This window comes from Empidonax traillii, unplaced genomic scaffold, assembly GCF_003031625.1.
Source record: "Empidonax traillii isolate 1590-97213 ecotype Southwest subspecies unplaced genomic scaffold, ASM303162v1 scaffold1709:size70798, whole genome shotgun sequence".
NCBI classification, from domain to species: Eukaryota; Metazoa; Chordata; class Aves; order Passeriformes; family Tyrannidae; genus Empidonax; species Empidonax traillii.
In genome coordinates this window covers 10,906-34,444 of record NW_020956902.1, presented here as the reverse complement: position 1 = coordinate 34,444, position 23,539 = coordinate 10,906, and the positions used below count along the sequence as shown (strand labels likewise).

General features: G+C 45.8%; 1 protein-coding gene across 1 annotated transcript in view; it reads right to left on the bottom strand.

Annotated features, from left to right (window-relative positions):
* The window catches only part of DYRK1A (dual specificity tyrosine phosphorylation regulated kinase 1A), a 63,647-nt gene that overhangs the window by 32,717 nt on the left and 7,391 nt on the right, over window positions 1–23,539 (bottom strand). The window contains exon 2 of the mRNA XM_027908431.1: window positions 9,137–9,215. Within this exon, the coding sequence (XP_027764232.1) occupies window positions 9,137–9,146 (10 nt within the window). The 5' untranslated portion in view covers window positions 9,147–9,215. The remainder of the gene's footprint in view (window positions 1–9,136; window positions 9,216–23,539) is intronic.

Genomic DNA, 23,539 nt, shown 5'->3' with positions numbered 1-23,539 from the left:
CCTGAGCCTCCCCTGGCACAGCTGGAGGCCGTTTCCTCTTGCCCTGGATCCCCACCTGGCTACAACCTCCTGCTCCAGAAGGGTGGGACACCACAGTCACTTTGTGCTCTGGGATGAGGAACGAGCCAGGATTTCATTCCTGAGGGCCAGGAGCACATCAGGAATTCACACTGGGAATTCCCATGCTTGTCCCCTCCCTTGTCACCGCACTGAGACCCCCAGAAGGACCTGGAGAACAGGGACTCCCTGACTCCTAAAAAACTGAGCACAGGGATGATTTTCCATGGAGCATCTTCTACAGGTGCTTCCAACAACCTCCTGAGGCACTTCTTGTTTTCAAGAACTGATCAGCTCTCACAAGAGTTCCTACCTTGGAAATAAGGAAAGCCAGGCCTCTGTCAGAGGTCCCATTAATCCAAAGGTGCAATACCTGTCTAATTACCTGGTCTTTGATGAAATTCAGACGTTTCATTAAGGAGCTGATCTTGAAAGGAGCCCAAGTCACTTTGTTTAAGTAGCCCACTCCACGGGCTCGCTCGTGAGACACCAATTCCCTTTTCTCTAAATTGATCAAAAGGCTTATCCAGGAGGGAGATTAACCATCTTCCTAATGGTTTGCTGCAGCTTCTTGGAAAGAGGAAGCTCCTGCTAATCTGTTGTGGAGGATAATGTGGATTTTTGATGGCAAAAAGATACTGTTAATAAAGCCAGATCCTCGGGAAAAAAAAAAAAGTGTGCTACAAAGTAAAACACCGTGTTAAAATACTGTAACTGAGCTGCAAACACGGAGCAAGTGTGTCCCTGCAAAGTGTATCTGGACAGAAGGAATTCTTCCCTGTGAGGGTGGGGAGGGGCTGGGATAGAATTCCCAGAGAAGCTGTGGCTGCCCCTGGATCCCTGGAAGTGTCCCAGGCCAGGTTGGACGGGGCTTGGAGCAGCCTGGGCTGGTGGAAGGTGTCCCTGCCCGTGGCAGGGGGTGGGAATGAGATGACCTTTAAGGTCCCTTCCCACCCAATCCATCCCATGATTCTGTGATTCTATGGAAGCAACAATTCCATTTTCTTCTCTACCGATCCCTTCCTAGAGAAAAGAAGGTAGATTTTTTCCTTCCTATTATTCAGGCTATAACTCAGAGTTCCAGGACGCAAATTGTTCCTCTTACCACACACGGAGTGTTTACAGGAATACCTGGAGCCAGAGAGAGCAGCTCCAAGGAAAAAGACGTCACCGTGGATCTGGAAGTGTTTTCAACCCAAATCCCCGCTCTAGACAAAGTTAGCTCCCAATTTCTATTTCAGGAAGCTGCCTTCTATTGAGGCAGTGGAGTATTCAGCTGGCTCCGTTCTGGTGGCACTTCTTTTTTTTCTTTTTTTTTCTGAGCAAGAGAGTGTCAGAATTTTTGCATTTGGATGGCAGCCTATGGAGTCTGGATTTCTCCCAAGGAGGAAAAAAAACACAAAAAAAACAAAAAACCAAAAAACAAAAAACCACCCAAGTTTTGCTTCTTGCCTTCCCCTGGAGCTCCAAATGCCTCCAGACATAAAAGAAAACACCAAACAAACAAACAAAAAAACACCCAACCCACAACAACTACTTTTTAGCCTTTCTAGGGATGCAAACAGTTGTTGCCTGGGGATCTTTGTAGGGAAACAAAGCCCAACACACATGGAATTTAAACTGAAGGGGCAGAATCCTCACTGCAAAACTGACCCATTGGTTTGGGTGTTAAACAGCCTCTTTTTTTTTTTTTTTTTCTTCCTGAGGAAAATCTCTTTTCTCCAGAAGAGACCCTAAAATCCATAAAGCCAGAGGACAAGAAGGACTTGATGGATAAGGTTTCTTAAAAGATGGAAGGAAAAGCTACAGGAAAACACACAAAATTCTCTTTGGCTTTGTGAGGAGGAAGCAAAGGAATCTTCCTGCAGCTCCAGGTCAGGGGGAAAAAAAAGTTATGGATAGATGTATATTTATATATTGTGTATAAATAATAAAAAGTAGAACAAGAGGGGTAAAAACGGGGAAGAAAAAATCAATGGGAATAAAAAAAATCACTCTTGTTCTGAGACACCTCCAAAGGAAAAAGGATCGAAGGGAATTAAAAGTCGAGGGATCATGGAAGCAGCAGCAGGTTCAGGGCTGAGGAGCCCAAGCCCAGATCCACGATCCATGATTTGTGCAGCGTTCCAGCGCTCCCCCAGTAACTCCTGGGAATGTGTGGCAGTCAGCATGTTCCAGGAATCCTTCCCAACAGGCAGCTTTTCAGGCAGCCACCCAGGATTGTAGGGGCTGGGACAGTGACCCAGCACGGATGTGTCCGTTCCACGGGATCGGCTCTGCAGGCTGGGAATGTTCAAGTTCCCGACGGGGAAAAAGGGGCTTTTTTGTGGGTGGGTTTTGGTTCTCAAATCTCCTCTGAGTGCTCTGCTCCTTACACTTACAAACAGCGCCTTCTGCCTGAGAGAGTCTGGAGAAAAACTCCTTCCAAACAGCAAACCGGGAAGGGTGGATTGGGAACCCCTCTGTGTAAAATCCCGGGGTGCAAGGGAAGGAAAACACCTCAAAAATCCACGGTGGGAGAGCTGCAGCGCCTGCTCCAGGGTCTGGGCTGCTCAGCGTGCTCCTCTGCAAGGTTTATTCAGAGAAGTCCCTGCTCTCAAAGGTCAGGGACATCGAGGATCAACCAAGGACAAAGCACAGACAACGCCAAGATCTTCCCCAAACTGCTCTAAACTACAGCACACAAACCCCCCTTTTCTTTTCTCTTGCTATTTATTTTATCATCATTATATTAACGCTGGAATATTTCAAAGGGCAAACTCCAAACTAGTACTTGGTAAACGTATTTGGTGGGGGTTTTTTTTAAATTTATTATATATTTTCTAAGCTGATATAAGACATGAAAGCCACTATTCCACACCTACAGGAAGATCCCACTGGTTTTATATTCAATCCAGCTCACAGAGAAGGATCTGATGGACTGAGAGACACTGATGGCAGGTCAGAACTCACATTAATAAGGCAGGAGAATTGTAGATGCTTTTCCTAAGATATAAAAAACTTGCAGGATCGAGTTCATTCCATTTAGGCACATTCAGGACCTTGGATGGAGGAGCACGAGGATGGATGACAGTCCTACTGCAGATAACCTAAAAAAATCCCACTTTTTGGGGTTCTGTAATTGCTGGTTTGTGTGCAGGGATGTTCATGGATTGCCTGGAAGTTCTTCATTCCTCTGGAATGGTGGGACAGCCCTGAGGAACTGGGGGCTTTAGTTTTGGAGGGTTTAGCAAACTTGAGGGTGGATTCTGTTCACACTTTAAGTGGATTCATTCACATAATGAAATAAAAGTTGGGAGTACTAAAAAAAAAAAAAAAAAAAAAAAAAAAAAAAAAAAAAAAAAAAAAAAAAAAAAAAAAAAAAAAATCCAGAACCAACCAGTACAAAAAACCTTAATACTCTGCTTTTATCCTGTTTTTTTTTTTAAGGGATCTATAATAACCAATGTGTTAGGAAAAGGCAGGAACCAACAGATTCCCCCAGGGAAGGAGGAAATCCAGAACAAACCTCTCATCTCTGTCTGGACCTCCAAAGATATTTGGGAACTTAAAGTCATCAGGAGCTGGATGGGGGTGCCCAGGGAGTGCTGAACCCCAAACCAGGCCCCAGCAGATCCCTGGGTTGATGGGGGGGATGCTGTTCCCGCTGTTCCCAGGATAACTGGAAGGTCAGAACTTTCCATTTGCCATCATGAACACAAAAGATTGTTTCTTGTTCTCTAATCTAATCACTGGCCTCAACAGCTCATCAGGAAATACATGTTTTGGAGAAGAATGAGAACGATTTTCACCACAATGACGATCTGAGAGCTGAAACATCGGCAGTTTTACGACATTTTAAGCTCAGCTGTGTTCTTGGGACAGGAGGGTTTAACCAGACCCCCTCAGATGGTGTCTCAGGTGATGTCAGACAGCTGACAAGAGCGGCCTTAGGTTGTGTTCTCCAAGCCTGGACAGCTGAGTGCACACTGACACATGGAAACCACCACAAACCTGGTGAGAGGAACCTCCCCCCTCATGTATAACCAGGTATAAACTCTGTCAGCAAGGCTGAGTGTCTCTCATCTGCTTTGGCAAGCTGGGAATACACCAGCTCGGCATCCCAGTGAGGCACTGGAACATCTGGACACCAATAAACATTAAAAACTATCTACCAGGGAATGAATGGAACAGGAAGTAGCAGGTTGATTAAACAGAGAAATACAGACTTTAAGAAGGTAGAATGTCCAATTTCAGTGAGATTTAGGAAGAATATTTGCCCGGTTCTTGCCCTCCACCTGCCTGATAAAGGATTACGAACAGAATTCCTACCAAGAACTACCAGGTACTCAGGCCTGGCTGTTGAGAGCCATCCTATGGCCTCTCTCTGTAGTTTAAATCCTAACCCCAGATGAATACAACTTCCAGGGATGGAGGGAGAGGTTGTTTCCACCTGGCTGCATGATTTACAAAGCAGGATGTCTCCCACAAACATCTGCTCCCTGCCTGTGGGTTTTACAGAGTGTGCTCAGGAAGTGAAGGGGTGTAAGTTTAAGTTAAGCCACTGTTCAGCTTGTCCAGCGATAGGTCTGGTCTAAACTGATGGATTTGGGGTATTCTGTCTCCAAAAAGGGTGGTCAGGCCTTGGCAGGGGCTGCCCAGGGAGGTTTGGAGGTGTCCAAGGCAGGCCTGGCCGTGGCACTCAGTGCTCTGGGCTGGGGGACAAGGTGGGGATGGGGCACAGGGGGGATCCATGACCTTGGAGCTCTTTTCCAACCTCAGGGATTCCAGGAAATACAAATCAATCTATTTGCAATGGAAGATCTGCCCCCCTGGGATGAATGCAAGGCTTCAGATGAGATTCTTGGAAAGCTGTGAAAGCTCCTCAAGCCCTGCCCGTGCCAGGGCCATGGGAAGAGGCTCCCTGGAGGGACCAACCAAAGGCTCCCCCAGGATCACAGATTCACCTCAACACCCACCCTCCCTCCTCACTTCGCTCCCAAACCTCCCAACCCGGCAAAGAAGAGCAATCCATGAGCAGTTTTCCCCACACGAAAGCTGTGCTGCCCCCATGGGATGCTCACCCCAGCAAACAGCTGAGCCAGCAAAGCACCCAGCACAGCTCCAGGGCTCCATGAGCAGCTCCAAACGCCATCCCTTGACTGCCTCACCCCAGAGAACCCTTTCCTTCTGATTCACGGGCCGAGCTCTGACATCACAGGGGCCCTTTTCCATTCCAGCTGCTCCTCTGATGACTTTAAATGCTGCAGAAAGACTCTTGTTTTGGTCATGGTAGACCCTTCTCACCGCACCGACCAACCCTTCTGGAAGCGTTCAGTATTTTAAATAGTCAATGTTGCACTTCTTCCTCTGAATTTTATTTTTTTTATGGTTCAAAATCAAATTTTTTTCCTCGGGTCTAAGCGAGTCTTTGCCCTCAGAAGCAGGTAACAGAAATAAACTGCAGCCTTGCACCGGAACAGCTGGAGCACCACTTTTCATCCCAAAGAAATTATTACCTCGCTGAAAATGAACTCCCAAAGTTTTTAAAGGAGGGTCACACGAAACAGGAGACAAAAATGAACAGAAATTACTTCCCTAAGTTATTAAAACTATAAATAATAACAGGCTCCTAAAGATTTTCTGGGTTAGATGCTCTGCTCTGTTCCCGAGGAAGGAAGGCAGCGTTCTCCACCAGGAGAGTTTGACATTCCATGTCAAAAAAGCCTGGAACAGGATCTTTTTGTCATTTGCTTCCTCTCAGATGAGGGCTGAGGCTGAAAACTGAAAATCTTCAATATCCCAAGTCTTGAGCCATTTTGGAGGAGGGGAACCGAAAAAAAAAAAAAAAAAAAAAAGCCCTTTTTCTTTTAAATAGGCAACTCCTTTTTAAATATGGATGCACGAATCTAACTTTAGCTGTCCAGGTTTTCACATTCCTGATCTCAAATACAGAAAGTGGAGCATTAATTTAGTCTCTTGACTCTCAAGGTTATCATTCATTGAGGTCAAAGACTCCTTCCTCTGAAAAGCAGAACTTCCAGTTTCAATATGAGAAACGTTGCCCTTCACTGAGTTAACTTCACCCGGCTCCTTCCTGGCTGATTTCTCCCCAAAACCCATGGACACGGTTTTTACTCACAGAGTTTCTTTCCTGCTTTGTTTTGTTGGGGGTTTTTTTGGTTTTTTTTTGTTTTTTAACTACTGACACACATGAAAATGTTCTTTAAAGCAGCTACAGGCTCAGTGAAATCAGGGGCTCGAGTATCAGCACTGTGAGACGCGAGAGACACGGCCCAAATCAAAATTTTCCTGCTGCTCTTACACAAAACCGACACCTCAGCACTTGCAGATTGGAAACTCGACCCGACCCCAAGAACTTCCCAGAAGTTTTTACTCTGGATTTGTTATATTTTAGGAAGCAACACGGCCGGGGGAAGGCAGGTACCCCTGCAAGGACTGATTATTTCATTGCTCTTGCAATGTTCTAATTGAAAACATTGGATTGGCTTGGTTTTTTTTTCCTTTTCCAAACATGAATAGTTTAATATTTTAAAGGTGTTTTTTTTTTAAGTTAAGAGCAGCTCCAATGTTTTGTCAAACAATACAGCATCACATTTGCCTGCTTCTCAACACCTCTGGTGCATTCTATGCATTGCCACGTTGATGACGAGAATTACTTGATATTATGCTGCTCTGTTTTCTTACAAAGGCAAAGAAAAGAAGATTTTTTAGCTCTTCCAAAGTTTAAAAACCAAGACGAGTCAGTATTTTTAGATACATATTCCCAGGTCAAAAAGTCAAACCCAGAAAGCTGTTATAAAACCAGAGGATTTTTATAAGGAATCTCCACAGAGAGGAGGGGAAAAAAAAAAAAAAGTACCAACCAACCATAGAATTACACTGGGATTAAAAGGAGCAGGATGAGATGCAGCAATAACATCGGAACATGAACTTCTAAACACAAGGTGGGAACACAGCACCATCCCAAACTGCCAGGAGAACTACCAGCATAACCACAACCATAATTCTTAGGTTTCTCCCCTTCCCAAAACGTCCTGGAGAGACTTTCAAAGCACAAAGGAGTGAAAAATTCCCAGTCTGGAAACCGCTTTTTTATCACAAACCCCCCATTCTCAGGCGTTACCTGATGACACGTTCCCTGTGTCATCACAACTGAAACAGAAACGTGGCTTTTCCTACAATTTCTTTGTATTTTCAGGGTTTGGAGGTTTTTTTAAAAGCAGGCCTTAACACATTTCTGTGTTTTCAATCTAAAATTAAGGCATTCCACGGTAGAAAAAGTGAATAAATCCTCTTCCTTCAGAGGACTGTTTCCCCCAGTTACACTGAGGGTAATTTTAGGGTTTCAGAGTAGGTCAGCTGGCAGGGAAATGAAGTGGTGCCCGTTAGAAGCTTTCACCCTTTAACCAAAGGTAGTTTAGACACCACCAGCCACCTCTGATCACTCACCCTCAAGAAACCTTCTTGAAAATGCAAAAGAACCACCACCAGTGACCACAAAACCTCTCGATTCCGGGCCTGAGCTCCCAGCAGCTCCTTTGAACCTCAGCAGAGTCACCAGGTGACTCTTGTCACTGCCCCACAAAATAATCCCAGTTCAGGTTTTCATTTTAAGGCTGCAAATCTTGTTTATTCTCAGGAACTCCAACACTGGCCCTCCCAACAAACAGAAAACCTGAAAAATAATCTTACTGGTCCAACTTCCAACACGTGATTCTGTCATGGCAATGATTTGCAACCTGTATTTATCAAGGGCCTTGTGAATAAAGAATCTGGGCTGCAGGAGAACAGAATCACCACTTAAAATTTCAAAATCTTGCCTGTATTTCCATTCTTTAACCTCGTCATCCCCCAAGCTCGGCATCATCAGAAACCCTGACCAGAACTGGAAGTGCTTTCGGTTGGGAAGTTTGGAATCAGATTAAGGTAACTGCAATTTGAAACTCGGTTCTCCCCGACACATAATTTCACACCATTATCTCTCCTTTCAGTTGGGGGACGAACACCTTGAAAAACAATTTTCTCAACGTTTAAGTCCTACTTGAATCTGGGGCCACCAAACGAAGCTCCCCCCAACACTCGACGGGCCATCATCACAAGATGCAATTCTGAGACATTTCGAGCTTTAGGTATTTAAAACAAATTAATTACCCCTTTGGATTAGCTTCCCTCTCTTCCCCTCTTTGCCCAAGCTAATTTTAGACTCCCTCAGACCCCTGTTTCACTGGAGTTATCACCACACACCCCACAAACACTCCGGTGGGGGATGAAGGATGTTGAGTTCTCGCCGAGTGAAATCTCCACTTGCAGCGTCTTGGGCTTTAATCCAAGAGGCTCCCTGTAAATATACCCTGCAAAGCTGTTTATGCAGGAACAGCTGATGCAACTGAAAACTGTCAATCAGGAGATGATCTGGATGCACACGTAAAAGCTGGCCAGGTTTTTTTTTTTTTTTTTTCCAGCCCCGAGGATTCCTGGGCTTTAAAGCTGAACAAGCAACCCAAGGATCGTGGCTTTAGGTGTGTTTGGCTCTCATGGGCCCCCCAGAGCTGCTTCCAAAACAAAAAAAACGGTGTTTTGGTATAAAGGACTCCACCAACCCTCTCAGATAAACTGGATTTTAATTCTATTTCTATGGAAAATAGGAATTGTATTTCCAGCAGAAGAGTGTCACTAAAAATTATCTATTGGATCTGCAAATGCATCTGTCACTCAGAGGATTTGGAGCAGCCACAAAAACGGAAGGACTTCCTAAAACATCCATTTTAAGAAGGGGGTAACAACTTTTTCCCGCACAGGACGTCCCCAAAGAATCAGCACGTCTTCAAAAGCAAACCCTTTCAAAGCACAAACCCTCAAGAACAGGAGTTCCATTCAGCGAAACCCATTTTGTTCCTGGGAGGAGGAGAAGAGTTTCCAAAGCTGCAGGAAGGTTTCGAAACTCAGAAGGTTCAACACCTCGAAGGTTCTTAAATATTCTGCCAAGTTTGGAACAACAGAACGGAAAAGAACCGAAAAACATGGGAAAACGTGGAATATTTTCCCTTCTGAAAAAGCCTTGGAAAAACAAGCTTACCTGTATGCATCGTCTTCTTTCAAGTCTCATATCATCCTGCGGGGTTGTGGGGCCAGGGGGAGTCCAGCAGCAAACAACACTGGCAAAGAGGAAGAGGAAAACAGGGATAAACTTCCATCCCCTGGAGCCACAGGAGCTCAGCCCGACCCCACAGCTCAGCAACAACCCCAGAGGAGTTCACACAGCAAGTGAAGTTTCCCGACAGTGAAAGCAGAGACTGAACCCCCACTGGTATCTGTTGTTATAAAACCACGTTACCTGAGTGTCAGAATTTCAAGGATTAACTTAAATTTCAACTGGTCATTCCACAGTTAGGAGAATTAAGGTCACCCACCTTTGCCAAGCCCTTAAATGTGTTGATTTTTACAGAAACTCGGGGACAATATTTATAAAATGTGACTCAACACGTGGGATTTGAGTGAATTAACAAGCTGTAAATGCACAGCAATCCACAAATGTAAAGGGCCATTTTTCCTCCTATGCTGATGGAATTAAGGTCATTTGAGTGAAAAAGAGAATTGTACTTCCTGTAAGGTAAAGAGATAGAAAGACACGAGTTTCTAGGAAGAAAACTCCAAGGGAAGTTAAAAAAGAGAACAGCAAAATTATGCCAAAAAAAAAAAAAAAGAAAAATATAAATAAAAACCCAAATAAAACACCAAGCCCAAAATAAAACACCCAACAACTAAACCTGGTCCAAGTATTTCTCAGATATTTGCTTTTCATTTGTTCTCCAATGGTTTGTTTTATTGTTTCCATCCTATGGAAGCATCAAACCCCCTCAGAAATTACTGAGGAGTTCAGAGAACTCTGCCAATTACCAGCTGAAACTGGACAGTCAAGTTATTACTATTTAAACACCTCCTGAAATATGTAACTTCCAGAAGTGTGTCCAGCCTAAAATGCACTTAAGGGGCTGCAATTTGAGCAGAAAACGTCGCAGTTCGCTCCATTTCTCCCCAACAATGATGGTTTAACCCTGCCCAGACCCCCCCTAAGCCCCATTTGCCTTCCTGCCACCACTTTGGGATTGTCCTTGTGCCTCCCAGATGGGAAATTGGGGCCAGGAAGACAAGGAACAGCTGATTTTGGATCCAGGGAGGAGCACGTGTTGTGGTGGGTTTGGGGGTGTTTTATGAGCAGGTGAATTCTTGGTGTCGTGGGGGGGAAAAAAAAACCCTGCCCATCCCACATCAGGAATTTGATTTTTGCTGTTCCACAGAGCCCCAGAAAGTCACTGCCACAGCCACAGGAGCCAGGAAGATGGAAAAGCTGGGGAGCACGGCCTAAGGATGCACAAGATCCTACAAACCAGGCACTTTCGTGTCCAAATTGCCTCGATTTGGGTCCAAGGTTTGGTCTGGTACTTCTGATGAGGGTAAAAAACATCCCACAGACACACACACCAAGCTCAGTCCCACTAAAGCTCAGCAGAGGCAGCCCCAGGTACTCAAGAAGCAAAAGGAAAGGAAGAACAAATTCTTATTTAAAGAAGCAATAGAATGGTTTGGGTTGGGAGGGACCTCAAAGATCATCCAGTGCCACCCCCTGCCACGGGCAGGGACACCTTCCACCAGCCCAGGCTGCTCCAAGCCCCGTCCAACCTGGCCTTGGACAATTCCAGGGATCCAGGGGCAGCCACAGCTTCTCTGGGCAACCTGTGCCAGGGCCTGCCCACCCTCCCAGCCAGCAATTCCTTCCCAATATCCCATCTAACCCTACTTTATTTCAATTTGAAGCCATTCCCCCTTGTCCTGTCCCTCCAGCCCTTGGGAATAGTCTCTCTCCATCTGGAGCTCCTTCAGGCCCTGCAAGGCCACACTCAGGTCCCCCCAAAGCTTCTCTTGTCCAGCTGAACAATCCCAGCTGTGCCAGCCTTTCCTCCCAGCAGAGCTGCTCCAGCCCTGGGATCCTCTTGGTGCCTCCTCTGGGCTCTCTCCAGCAGCTCCATGTCCTGGAGCACCAGCTCTGTCCATCCCACACGGGTATCTCAGGGTTTCAGAGCCACACTCCCATTTTTGAAAGCTCCCTCTGCCCAACATACTTTGTTTTTCTCTTGGAGCTGAAGCCCCCATGGACAGAAGGATCATAGGAAGCCTTTCCCAACCACCTCCCAGCCCACCAGGTTCAGTTCTAACCCAGCTGAGTTCCAACCATCAACAAATGGAGTTTGAGCAAAGCAGCTGATTTTTCAGCCACAATAAATTGTGGAAATTCAAACACTGTCTCCTGCCCATTCCACAGTGGGAATGGGCAGCTCCCAGAGCAGCTGGAAAGGTAACTGCACAGCCCTGAGTTGTTTTAGAATTTAAAAGACACTCTCAGAGCCAGCAACGCTAAGGAAGAGCTGCTGCTGTGACAGAAGGTCCTGAACAGATTATTAGCAGGGAATCAACACATCCATCCATTCCAGAGCTGAGCAGGAAAACACACCCATCCCAAACTGATGCACTTCTCCAGTTCCTTCCAACTCTCCAACAACCATCCCACCCTGGAGAGCTGGAGTTCCCCTGTGGAATTCAGCCCCACAGGTGGCTGGTGCAGCCTTGTTTTCTGAGAAGGGAAAACACAACACTAAAGTCATTTTATATTTTAAAAGCCCTGCAGAGCCCGAATTCGATGAGTTCCTGTGACTGCAACGGGACCACACACACACAGAGCACAAAACGGTAACAATTTTGGGGTGGGTTTTTTAACAGATACAACCAAATCTGTGAGATCCTGACTGGAAGGATCCCCTCAGCAAGAACATCTGCTGGGCTTCAAGAACCCACTTTCAGCTCCTTACTGGTGTGGGACAGAAAGCTGGAAAAGAAGGGGGAGAGGAAGGAGGAGATGACAAGAAAGGTGTTAAGAAGCACATTATTTGAAAGAATAAAAGCTGAAGGTTTTTATTTAAACAGAGCTGATTTCTTGGAAATCAGCCGTGTCTGAAGCCACCACAGTGACACTTTACCTCGTGCTTTTATTTCCTTTTTTAATCACTGTTGCTTTCTGCCCTTCGTCTCTCCTACCCACACAAGGCTCCTTTGATCTCCCCAAAATACAGGGGATGGAGTTACCTGTGCAGAGCCACTCCATGTTCAGCAGTAATTCCAAGTGCAGAGTTTTAAAATGTTTGTTTAGACACACCAGAGGTGTGACCCCAAGTCATACATAAAGATGGTGACTCTGAATAATAATAATAATAATAATAAATAATAAATCCTTCATCTTCTCTGACTTTTGCTCACACCACAAGCCTGGTATGCCTTTGGCCTCCTTGAGGACTGATGTTTTATTCCCTGCTTTCCTTGGGAGCATCCACTGCTTCCTTCCAAACGCTCCCTTACCCACCGCAGTCAATAGGTTCAGTGCAGATCAAAGTTGCTTTCAGAGCAATCCCCCCTCCTAAACCCCTAAAAGTTAAAGTGCAAAAACCATTACCGACATGAAAATTTAATTAAAAGGGAGAGTCTGCTGGGGAGGGTTTTCCTTTCTGCATTTGACTCATTAAAACGTTTCATGTCGAGGTTTATTTTCCTTCACTCGGTAACCAGATTCGACACGGCACCTTTTCCAAACTCATCCCACCAAAGTTCTTGTTTTGTTTTGTTTTGTTTTTCTTTTTTATTCTGTGAAAAGGTTATTTGGGAATTTTTCAAGTGGAATACAGAGAAATGCCTGCCCACCTCATGGCTACACAGAGCTGAACAGAATTCAGGTCACTGACCTTTGGGGAACACGGGCAGGGCCTGTTGCTGCCAACAGAAAATCGGAATACTTGCTTAAAAACAAACAGTTTGTCATTATTTACTGGGAGAATCACCCTGTTAAATTGAGATTATTAACATACTGGAACATAATCAATTTAGGCACACATAAACCTGAGCTGTACACTGGCAGCCAGCGATGCTGCTCGAAATAAAACCAGCTGGGCAAAAGCCTCACCAAACACAGCAGGTTTGGTGGATTATTCCAAGTGCCAAGGACCACCAAAACCACTGGGATTTACAGCAAGTAAATAAGTCTCTCTGAGTGCTCAGTGAGTGTCAACTTCCAGGAGGAGCTCCCAGAGTGAGGAGCGGCAGAACTGCTGGTTTTCCAGCACCCAGCACAGGTGCTTCATTCCCTGGGAGATGCCGAGGGATTAATGGACAAATTCAAAGGGATCTGAGCACCGAACGCTCCCACGTTCTGCTGTTCTGCTCACAGATGTTCCCAAAGAAGCCCCAGATCCCCTTCTCCAGGTTTGAGTGCTGTGGGACCGTGGAAAGCTTGGGAGCTGAATGTTTGCACTGGAACAGCAAAGACAGAATCAGGGAATCCCCAGGATGGTTTGGGTTGGAAGGGACATTTAAGATCATCTCATTCCAACTCCCTGCCACGGGCAGGGACACCTTCCACGATCCCAGGTTGCTCCAACTGGGCCTTGGACACTTCCAGGGATGGGGCAGCCACAGCTTCTCAGGGCAAAGGTTTTTAAAACTCACCAACTTTAGGTTTTAAAGTTCTGAAGTCAAGAAGAAAAAACAATTCACCTCTTCCTTTTAATTTGTGTATTCAACAGAACTTCCAATGTCAATGTTTAAGCAGGGGGCAAACATTCTCCTCCAAGAGCATGGAAAGGGAAGGCTGCAAATTTGGGAAGAGGGCATTTTTGCACAGCTCTGGTGGAAAGCCACCAACCAGCAAAACTGAGTTTAAATCAGACTTCTCTCCCTCCCAAAGAGTCGGAAGGGACAGTGCTGGACTGAAAACCCCAGAGTTTCCAGGTCAGGATCTGGGAGATGCTCCTGAACCAAACGTTATTTCTCTTTTGTACCCTGCAAATGGTTTTCTGAGTTCCAAAAAAGCCCCAGTTCCTCTAAAAAGAACATCCTGTGAATGCCTAGTTCCACTCTGCAGCTCAATCATCTCCGCCACGTGATGCAGGGAGCCATCCTGGAGGTGTGAAAACATGTGGAAGCAGCAGCTTTCCTGAAATCCCAGAGTTTCTCACCCACGGCCAAACCTGGCAAAGGTTTGAGCTTGCGCTTGGAGAAGAGCAGGAATTTCTTTCCAGCAGCAGGAGCAGCAGCACTGCTGGAGCAGCTGCTTCCTTCCCACTCCTGCTGCTGGGATGGGACAGGGATACCCAGGCTGGATGGGATAACAGGGAGCAGGTAAATCATCATCATCTACCCCAAATCAGCCCCCTAAACTGGGCCACTGCAGATGTGCAGCAGGAACAAACAGCTGGCACAAAACAGGGCTGTTCAGGCCACTGCTGGGGTCAAAATCCCCTCCAAGAGCACCTAAAATACATCCAAGTGGGATTTTCCTTCTGGTGGTGTCACATCCCGGTATTAACTCAGACTTCTGAGTGCAATTTGAGACTCTGTGAAAGATCTGCTTTGTGTCCTTTTATGAAAAGAAATGCAGCCCTTCTAAAACAGGCGCTGCTAGCCTGGCACCTGAAGGAACTGAGGTGGTAAATTTATAACTGCCCCACACAGCCAGAAAACCCAGCATTTGGGTTTTTTGTGGGTTTTTTAATATCCCTTTCCTTATTTATGGGAAGCCCAGAATAAAGCCCGTGTGGGGTTTTAGGAAGAACTGAACTGACACAGCTGGGAGGGGAGGAAAAGCCCCACACTGAAAGTGGAAATAGCTGGGATGTTTTGGATCATTTGCATGTGTTCCTTGACTTACTCACTGCCTAAAAATATTAATTCTAGAAGCACAAAGTTAGAATATTTTCACTGCGCTGACCTTATAAGGACCCACCAATTAGAGGGGGGAGTGGGGTTTGGTTTTTTTCCCACCCACTAAATAGAGTGAAGCAAAAGGCAACCCACTGGATTTCTATTCCCTAAAGGAAGAGAAAGCTCCAGCAGGAATTGTCCATCCCCTGCAACATCAGGTGAGTAAAGACACATCCCCAAGTGGGACTACAAGGAGTAAACCACTTTATCCACAGCAGTGTTGGGAAATTCTCCTCAGAGCTGTAAATATAAAAAAATACTTTATAAAGGTTCCTGGGAAGGGATCTCTGGAGCTGCTATCACGTGAGTAAATGACATTAAACTGCTTGTCCAGCTCAGCTCTGGCAGCAGATAGTTGTGATTTTACTCTCAAAGAAGGTCTGGAGTTGCATATCCCAAGTACATTTATAACAATGTGGATGCTTCTTGTCTTGATACAGCAGAACCTTTAATCTTGAGGGCTCCCAAAATATTTTAATATCTGAAGACAGGCGCACTTTTAGCCTAAAATCAATAAAATACAACCAAACCCCCCCAAGGTGTAACTGCTGGCTGGCTCTGGGCAGAAACGGTGCTTATTTATAAGATTTGGGGTAAGTGGCTTGTTTTAACCACGTTAATTTGTCAGCATTTAAGGAGTCCTTAAACTTTTCAAGCTGACTGTGTCTCAGTGACTCCCCCCTGGCAGCTCCCACTGCAGTGCCATGAGCCACCATTCCTCACATTTACACTGGACAGATACACACACAGAGCTGGGTCCTCTCCAGCTGCTCTCCCAGCTCTTTCTGAACTTGGAAAAACCATCCCAAGAGCTCCAGCTTTCCCCAGACATGTCAGTGCAGGAACAGCACCTTCAGAACACGCTCTCAAACAGCAGTTCATGGCAAGTTCAACAGCTCTGTAAATTGACAGTGGTCAAGTTCAGGCTCCAAGTCAACCAGATGCATTTAAAATCAATGGGAATAACTGAATTATTCCATTAAAATAAGAATTCTCAGGCTCAAGTGCCCCAGAAGCCAATTCTGACTCGGCTTGCTGTGTTCCCACACCCTCCCTGGCCCCAACACTGGGTTCAAACCCATCCCCTGCACCACCTCTGGCACCTGCCCTGGTCCTGCTGAGTCAGTTCTGCAATTCCCCAACATGGAAAACAGGCACTTCCCTGGAAAAATTTCCTGCTGATTCGGCACAACTCCAGAGCCTGACTCTGACTTGGACTCCTGGAATGGTTTGGGACGGAAGGGACATTAATGATCATCTTGTTCCACCCCCTGCCATAGGCAGGGACACCTCCCACCAGCCCAGGGTGCTCAAAGCCCCGTCCAACCTGGCCTTGGACACTTCCAGGGATCCAGGGGCAGCCACAGCCTCTCTGGGAATTCTATCCTATCCCCTCACCACCCTCCCAGCCAGGAATTCCTTCCCAATATCCCATCTAACCCTATTCTCTGTCAGTTCAAAGCCATTCCCCTTGTCCTGTCCCTCCATCCCTTGTCCCCAGTCCCTCTCCAGCTCTCCTGGAAGGGGCTTTGAGGTCTCCCTGGATCCTTCCCTTCTCCAGGTGAGCTCCTCCAGCTCTCTCAGCCTGGCTCCAGAGCAGAGTTGCTCCAGCCCTTGGATCAACTCAGTGGCCTCCTCTGGGCTTGTTCCAACAGCTCCACATCTTTCTCATCTTGGGGAAAATAATAATAAAATTCCAGATGGAAAAGTGTCACCTCCAAGCAAAACTCCCCTTTCCAGAGTGCTGGAGACACTGTGGAGCTCCCTGGATATCTTTGGTCACCAGTGTGATGGAGCCATAAAACAGGTCACAAATTATTGTCTTGGGGAAAATATTAATGTTTCTTTTCATTGTAAAGAAATATCCCAACACTGTGTGTCCTGAGATCCTGGAAATCCAGCTCTCCTGGAGCCCCTTGAGGCCCTGGAAGGGGCTCTCAGGTGTCCCTGGAGCCTCCTCTCCTCCAGGTGAGCTCCCCCAGCTCGGTTCAGAGCAGAGGGATCCAGCCTTGGAGCATCTTTATATCCCTGCTCTGGATCTGCTCCAGCACATCCACATCCTTCCTGTGGCAGGGAAGCAGCATTCCAGGTAGGATCTCAGGAGAGCAGAGGGGGAGAATCCCCATCCACGAAACCCATGAATAAATAAAAGCTCCCCCTTCCCCCCCCCCTTCCCTCATTCCAGCCCTGCCATTATTTCTCACAACACACACCCCTGGCGAGCTCCAAAAACGTTTTTTCACCCAACATGAATCATCCCAACATCATATTCCTTAAGTTGAAGATAATTCAACGTGGTTTTGTGTTCCATCTGCAGCACATTTGCCATGGCCTTATTCCCCGGGAAAGGAACCGCTGACCTAGAAAACTCTCATTGAGGAAGGAGAGGAACTCAGGAACTTCAGTGGATTTTCAGAGGAGCGGGGCAGGGACTCAAAACACCTCCTTTTTCACGTGGAAAACTCTTGGCAATTCTTTTGTTATCTCGGTATCCCTCCAGCCCTGCTGGTGAAGCGCAATATTAAAGCAAATCTTGGGATCTCCCAAGGTAACCAGGGCAGAGCTGGCACAGGGGTGGAAATTCCTCTGTTTTAAGGGATATTTTAATCCAGGAGAATAATTCAGGCACCTTATGCAAGCCAAGGAGAGAAGGCAGGACAGACAGTGGGTGCAGATCAACCAGGGAAGGCTTCACTGGGTTTACATTTATTATCACACTGAACACAGATTTCTGCACCACCACAAAATACAGTTCTGGGAGTTCACTGGTCACTTGTTATCCCTGATAAAATCACTGGCTTTATGCTGCAAGTTAAAAAATATGCACCCAGAACATACTCATCATAATCTAATGACCCCCTCCACTGCTCCTGCAGAATTTCATCCAGGAATTCCTCCTCGAGCCTCCCTCAATCCAAGGAATAACTGGCAAAAGAACTAATCACTTGTAAGCCCTCACAGGCCAAGAAGCCAGGGCATTCTCATCCAGCACAACAGATTGCCAACCACCCCTTAAAACCTGATTATTTCCTGATTATTAATATGGACAAAAGCCTAAAAGACACCTCTGGGCAAGATAAAAGCCCAGGAAAAGTCTCTATGATGGGTTAATTTGGTCCAACTCGACTTTTTTATGAGGCCAAATAGAAAAAGTTGAACCTTTAGGACAGTTGATGTGGAACTTCCCTCATTCCTGCATCTGAATCCTGGGTTTCCACTGATCAATCTGATGCTCTCTCCGAGTTATTTGTCATTTGTTCAAGAAGTGGACTAAAACTTTGATGAAATTACCCATTAAAGTAATTTAGGTCATGGTAAGACCATACAATTTTCTGATTATTTAACAGTATCTCTGCCAGCATCAGAAGTTGAGAAGGTTCTGAGCAGTTTTGGCTTCCTGTGGCTTTTTTTTTTTTTTTTCCCCTTTATAAGACTTCCTAAAATGATAATAATACAGCAGGTTGCAGGAAGGAAATGAGGGCAAATTAAAAAGAGGGAAAAAAAAAAAAAAAAGACTTTTAAATGCTGACCTTCCAGCCCTCCAAAGAGCACTCAGGATCACCATGTCTGAGGTATCCAGGAAATAAAAAGGCAAGAAAACCTTGCACACTCCCAAGAATATCTTGGGATGGGATGGAAAGACTCCAAACCAAAGCCACTTTTCCAGCAGATTTATTCTTTCATTTTCTCCCAATATTCCTGGTGTGTTCCATGGGATGATGTGCTGTGGTTTTGGGGAAGGATCTCTGGAGAGAGGGAACTTTATTCACCTGAAGTCACTTTGGATTGTTAAAATATGGATTGGATTTTATCACATGGACGGATTCAGGTATTGAGGAATCAGCACTCCTGTTAAGTTTCCCAACTAACAGGTAATAAGTTATCAACAGCATTTAACCAGTGTGAACAAAAATACTGAGTATCTGAGTACATGGAAGTGAAACTGGTCATTTATTTAGGAGGACAAGCAAAGATGGAATTTCCAAAGGAGTTGGTGGGTTGGTTTTGGACATAACTGGTCCAGCTGGTGGTTGTGTGAAAGAGAAACAAATTTGATGTCTCCTTTGCAGAGCAAGAACAAGAAGACAAAGCATCTTCACAATTTAACAGCTGGTACAGCAAGTACAGAGACACCTGAAAATACCTTTTATTAGAACATTAACTTTGGAAACTTGAATTTATCTTTCAGCTTATCCAAAAGGGATAAACCACATCTTCTGTGTGAGCATTTCATTCAAAAGGGAATGAGACAAAGAAGAAATCTACCTGTTGTGTTGGTTTGTGGTAATGTCTGGGGTGAACACATAGAAAATTAAAAACTTTGGGGTTTCTTAAGGGGTTTTAGTCTTTAAAATGTGGATTTTTTTTTTTTCTTCCTGTGAGGGAAGAGAAAGTGAGAAGGAACAGCAAATGACAATAACAGGGAGAGCCAGAGCTGGAAAGGACCTGGGAGAAAAAGGGCAGGAGCAGGAGCTGGAATATTGTAAACAAGGTGAGGAAGAACAAGAGGTAGAGCTGAAGGGAAAAGAGAGCAGGGAAAGATGCACCAGGAGTGAGCAGCAGAGCAGGAGAGAGAAACTGCTCCCAAGCTGAGGCCGTGGCAGCACACGCTGAGCGTGCCCAGGGCAGCACCGGAGCTGGGAATGCTGAGGGAGCTCCGGGAGCTGCAGAGAGCAGGGACAGTCGGAGAGAGGAGGGGGAGAGAGACTGCCAGAGCAGTGATTTACTACAGGAGGGGTGGCAGAAATTCCTGGGGATGGTGTTCTCCATTAAGTAACAGCGCTATCAGAGCCAGGGAACCAACCCCTGCCTCTTCCAGGCACCCCGTTCCTGTCCACCCACACAGCCCATTCCATTATCCTGTCACTCTGTGCCGGGGCTGGCAATGGAGCCGGCTCAAGAGTAACCTGATTCTCCTCTCCCACACACACCCCAATGTTAAAAATATAAAATTAGGTATTTCAGCCAACTCTGTTTCTAAGTCTGATTCGCTGGTTGGGTTCACAAACAGCTGTGCCAGCACAGAGCAGGTGGGAACAACCAGGAGCTGGGAAAAGGGGAGCTGCTCGGGGTGGGGGGGGGTCCTTCCTTCACACAGCTCCTTGGTGCGCACTTGGCCTCTTCCAACAATTCCCCCCCAAATTCTGCTGTGACTCCAAACGTTCCGCAGGAACTTCCCCTCAGTTTGTCAGCACTTGTAACACACACAGGACGTCAGCAGGTGGAATACTGGCCAGCACCCCTCAGAGATGAAACATGTAAATCATTGTTGCTTTTCACCTTTTTGCTTCTTCTTTATCCATTATTTCAAATTTGGCAGTTTTGGGGAGAGCAGGGCAACTGTCAGCAGCCCCAGGAAGGCACAGATTGGGTGGGTGGAAGGAGAAAATGGTTGGGGGTGGAAGGAAAAGAGGGAGAAAAATCCACGTTGCTCGTGTTTTGCTCTGGATTTGCTGTTCTTGCTGTGCTGCCCTTCAGCACCCTCCGAGCACCGAGACTGCATCCCAGCCCATGGACTCATCTCACCCTGCAAGGCAGAACTGATCTGGGTGAAGAACAGATAATGAACTGATGTGCGTGAAGAACAGATAATGAAGGCTTCTCCAATTCCCCCCAGACTTCAGAGGGTGCAGCAGCAGAAGGCCAAGAGTTTCAATCTTTATCCATCAGCTCCTGTCACTTTGCTCCCCTCCACTGTCACCACTCCCCACGGTGTCCCAGGACCGTGACAAGTTTGATCAGCTGAAACTGGGAACACATCCTTGTAGAAGAGTTCACGCTTGAGACACTGAACCAGTCTTCCCTCAACAAAATCCAATAAACTCAAGAATAAAGAAGGGTGGGTTACACAGTTCGTGATGCTTGCACAGGTCCCCAAACTATTGACTCTGCCAGATCAGGTGGGAAAGGCTGGAGCTTCTGGATTAATAGGATGAAGCTGTGGCTGCCCCTGGATCCCTGGAAGTATCCAAGGCAGGTTGGACAGAGCTTGGAGTAACCTGGGCTGGTGGAAGGTGTCCCTGCCCGTGGCAGGGGGTGGAATGAGATGATCTTTAAGGTCCCTTCCCACCCAACCCATTCCATGGTTTCAATCACACAAACTGGGCAAATCCCATAAACACCTTCCCCTCCCATATGAAAACAGAGGTATCAACGTCATCAAATCAGAGCCTCTGAAATGTTCAAGGCAGGCCTGATCCACAACTCTGCCCCTCTGGGATGTTCTGCAGCACAATCTTCACTTCCAGAGTCAAATGGTGTTCTGTTCACTGCACAGATGCTGATCATGTGCAGCAGGAGGAGAGCACAAAGCTCCCCAGCAAACACCAGCTATGCCATAAATGATACGATGGACCAAAAATATTCCCTCACTGAGGTGTGCAGATCAAGTGGGGAAAGAGACTGCCTTAAAAAAAAAAAAACAACAACCAAACCCACAATTTTTAATTTTCAAATTCCCTTCGGAACAAAACGAGTTCAAACTCCCGACTCCCCCCAAATTTCCACCCAAATCCTGAGTTCCTTGAGCAGACCTCTGTGTGTGGATGTGCTGAGTCACTCCCCAACGTTCAGAGCCTGCTTCTCCAAGTTCCAAAGCACTGGGAATAGAAACTCCAGGCAAATGAGACTGCAAATCCAAGGAGCATCCTGCTATTAAAGCCTCAGCCGCTGAAAGCCTTCCCGGGCTCCGCCCGCTGCGTCACCGCTCACCTCGGGCTCTCCCTCCACCTTCTCCCTTTCATTCCTCTGGTTGTGGGACTTATTTATCCCATGGGAACAAACTGCTGCCTGCATGGAAAACAACGTGAAGCTCTAGAAAATCCCTAAAATCCCTGACTCCCCTCTCCCCGTCCCAAAAAGCTCAGTCAGGCTGCCAAGGAGGGGCAGGGAGTTTTGGTGGAGGGGTTTTTCCCGCTGTTGGATTCCGGTCGCTGAGAAACTTCATTCTTGCACAAGGAGCTGGAAAAATCTCCTGGAATTCACTTGATTCAGGTACTAAAAGGTGACTTGGAAAGTTACAAAACTCAACACTGTGAGCACTTAACTTCTACCTAAATATATATATATATATTTTTACTCCACGATGAAAAGTAGTTCAGATCACCAAAAGCAAGAGAGAATTATCCCACTTTTGCCAGTGTTTGAGTGTTCTAGTTTGGGAATTTTAATGGAAATAACTCTGCAGACTGAAATGTTTACCATCTCTGGAACAGGAGCCAAACACACACACACGAAGTTTGGGTGTTTGGCACTGTCAAGGTGGGAGTTCAGAGGTTTCAGAGCACACATGATGACTAAAATGTACCCTAAAAACTGCATTTTGGGCCCCCCTGTGTGATTGGTACAAACACACCTTGAGCTCCAGCCTCACGTGAAACTCTCCATCCCTTGTATAGAAATAATCACACATTCTCACTCTGCAATAAACTGAGGCAGGAAGTACAAGACCCCAAATCTTAAAAGAGGAAAGCGAGGCAAATAATGAGAGTAAAATACTGGTTTTTAGGTCTGAAGGCCTAGGATTGTTCTTTGGAGGTAGAAATGGAAGCGAGGAAGAACTAAAAAATGAGGGATGACATAAGGAAGGTCAAATAACTCGTAAGAGACTTTGGAAACACACATTAAAGGGCAGCAAATATAAACTAAGGCTGAGGAAACCTTTGTCACACACACAAAAAGAAGTCTCTGATCTCAATCAGAGCATGATTAAAATATATATATTTATTTATTTATTTAGAACTAAAAGTTATCATGATGGACAGAAAGGGGGAGGGAATCAACCCCACCAAACCCTTCAGGATGCAAATCTCCCACCAACTTCTCAGTACCAGGAAAAACATGGAGTGGCACGAACTGCTCCAATCTGGTCTTTCCTTTCCCTCCAGATTTTTTTTTTAAGGAGCATTTCAAAGCTCCCTAGGATGATTTTGTTCTGCTGGGAACTCGGAGCCCCCCAGCCCCCTGTGCACACCCCCAGCAGAGGCACAGCCCGAGCAGAGGGCACTGCTCATCTCCCATCTTTGAAATATTTTCAAATGCATCCCCTCAATTAGAGTTGATTAATTAAGTTTTGTGAAGTTTTCGTCAACATTTTGCAGGAGAGGGTGATTTCCAGATCTATAGGCAGAACTTGTTTTCTTCCTTTCTTGGAATAACTGGATGCTGGTTAAGGATATCCAGCAGAAAAGCAGCATTAAATACCTGCTTGATGCAAGGGTAACACAACTATTATACAATAGTTACACAACTATTTCTTTGGAGTATAAAGAAGAGAAATTTTTTTTTTTTTTTTTAAACTAGACTTCAAAAGAGAGAACTTCATAACATCATGACTTGGCCAACTGGTTTTCCTTGCTTTATTAGCTTCTGCAACAAATTAAATGGGAATATTTTAGCAAAAGGGTTTTGGTTTTGTTTTTTGTTTTTTTTTTTGGTTTACTGAGATTGTGTGGCAGCAATCAAACTAACTGAAGGGGTACTAGAGATTACTTTTTTAAAGTTTTAAAATATGAACACGACTCTGGTTAATTTAAGTCCACAGAGATCCAGAAAGGAATGTTTTGGTGGGTCAGAAGACCCAAAGAAGGGGACCTTGGGCAGTCATGGCCATGTGCTGGGTAAAATACAGGTGAAAACATCCCCAAGCCAACCCTGCAGGGACAGGAGACCAAACCCC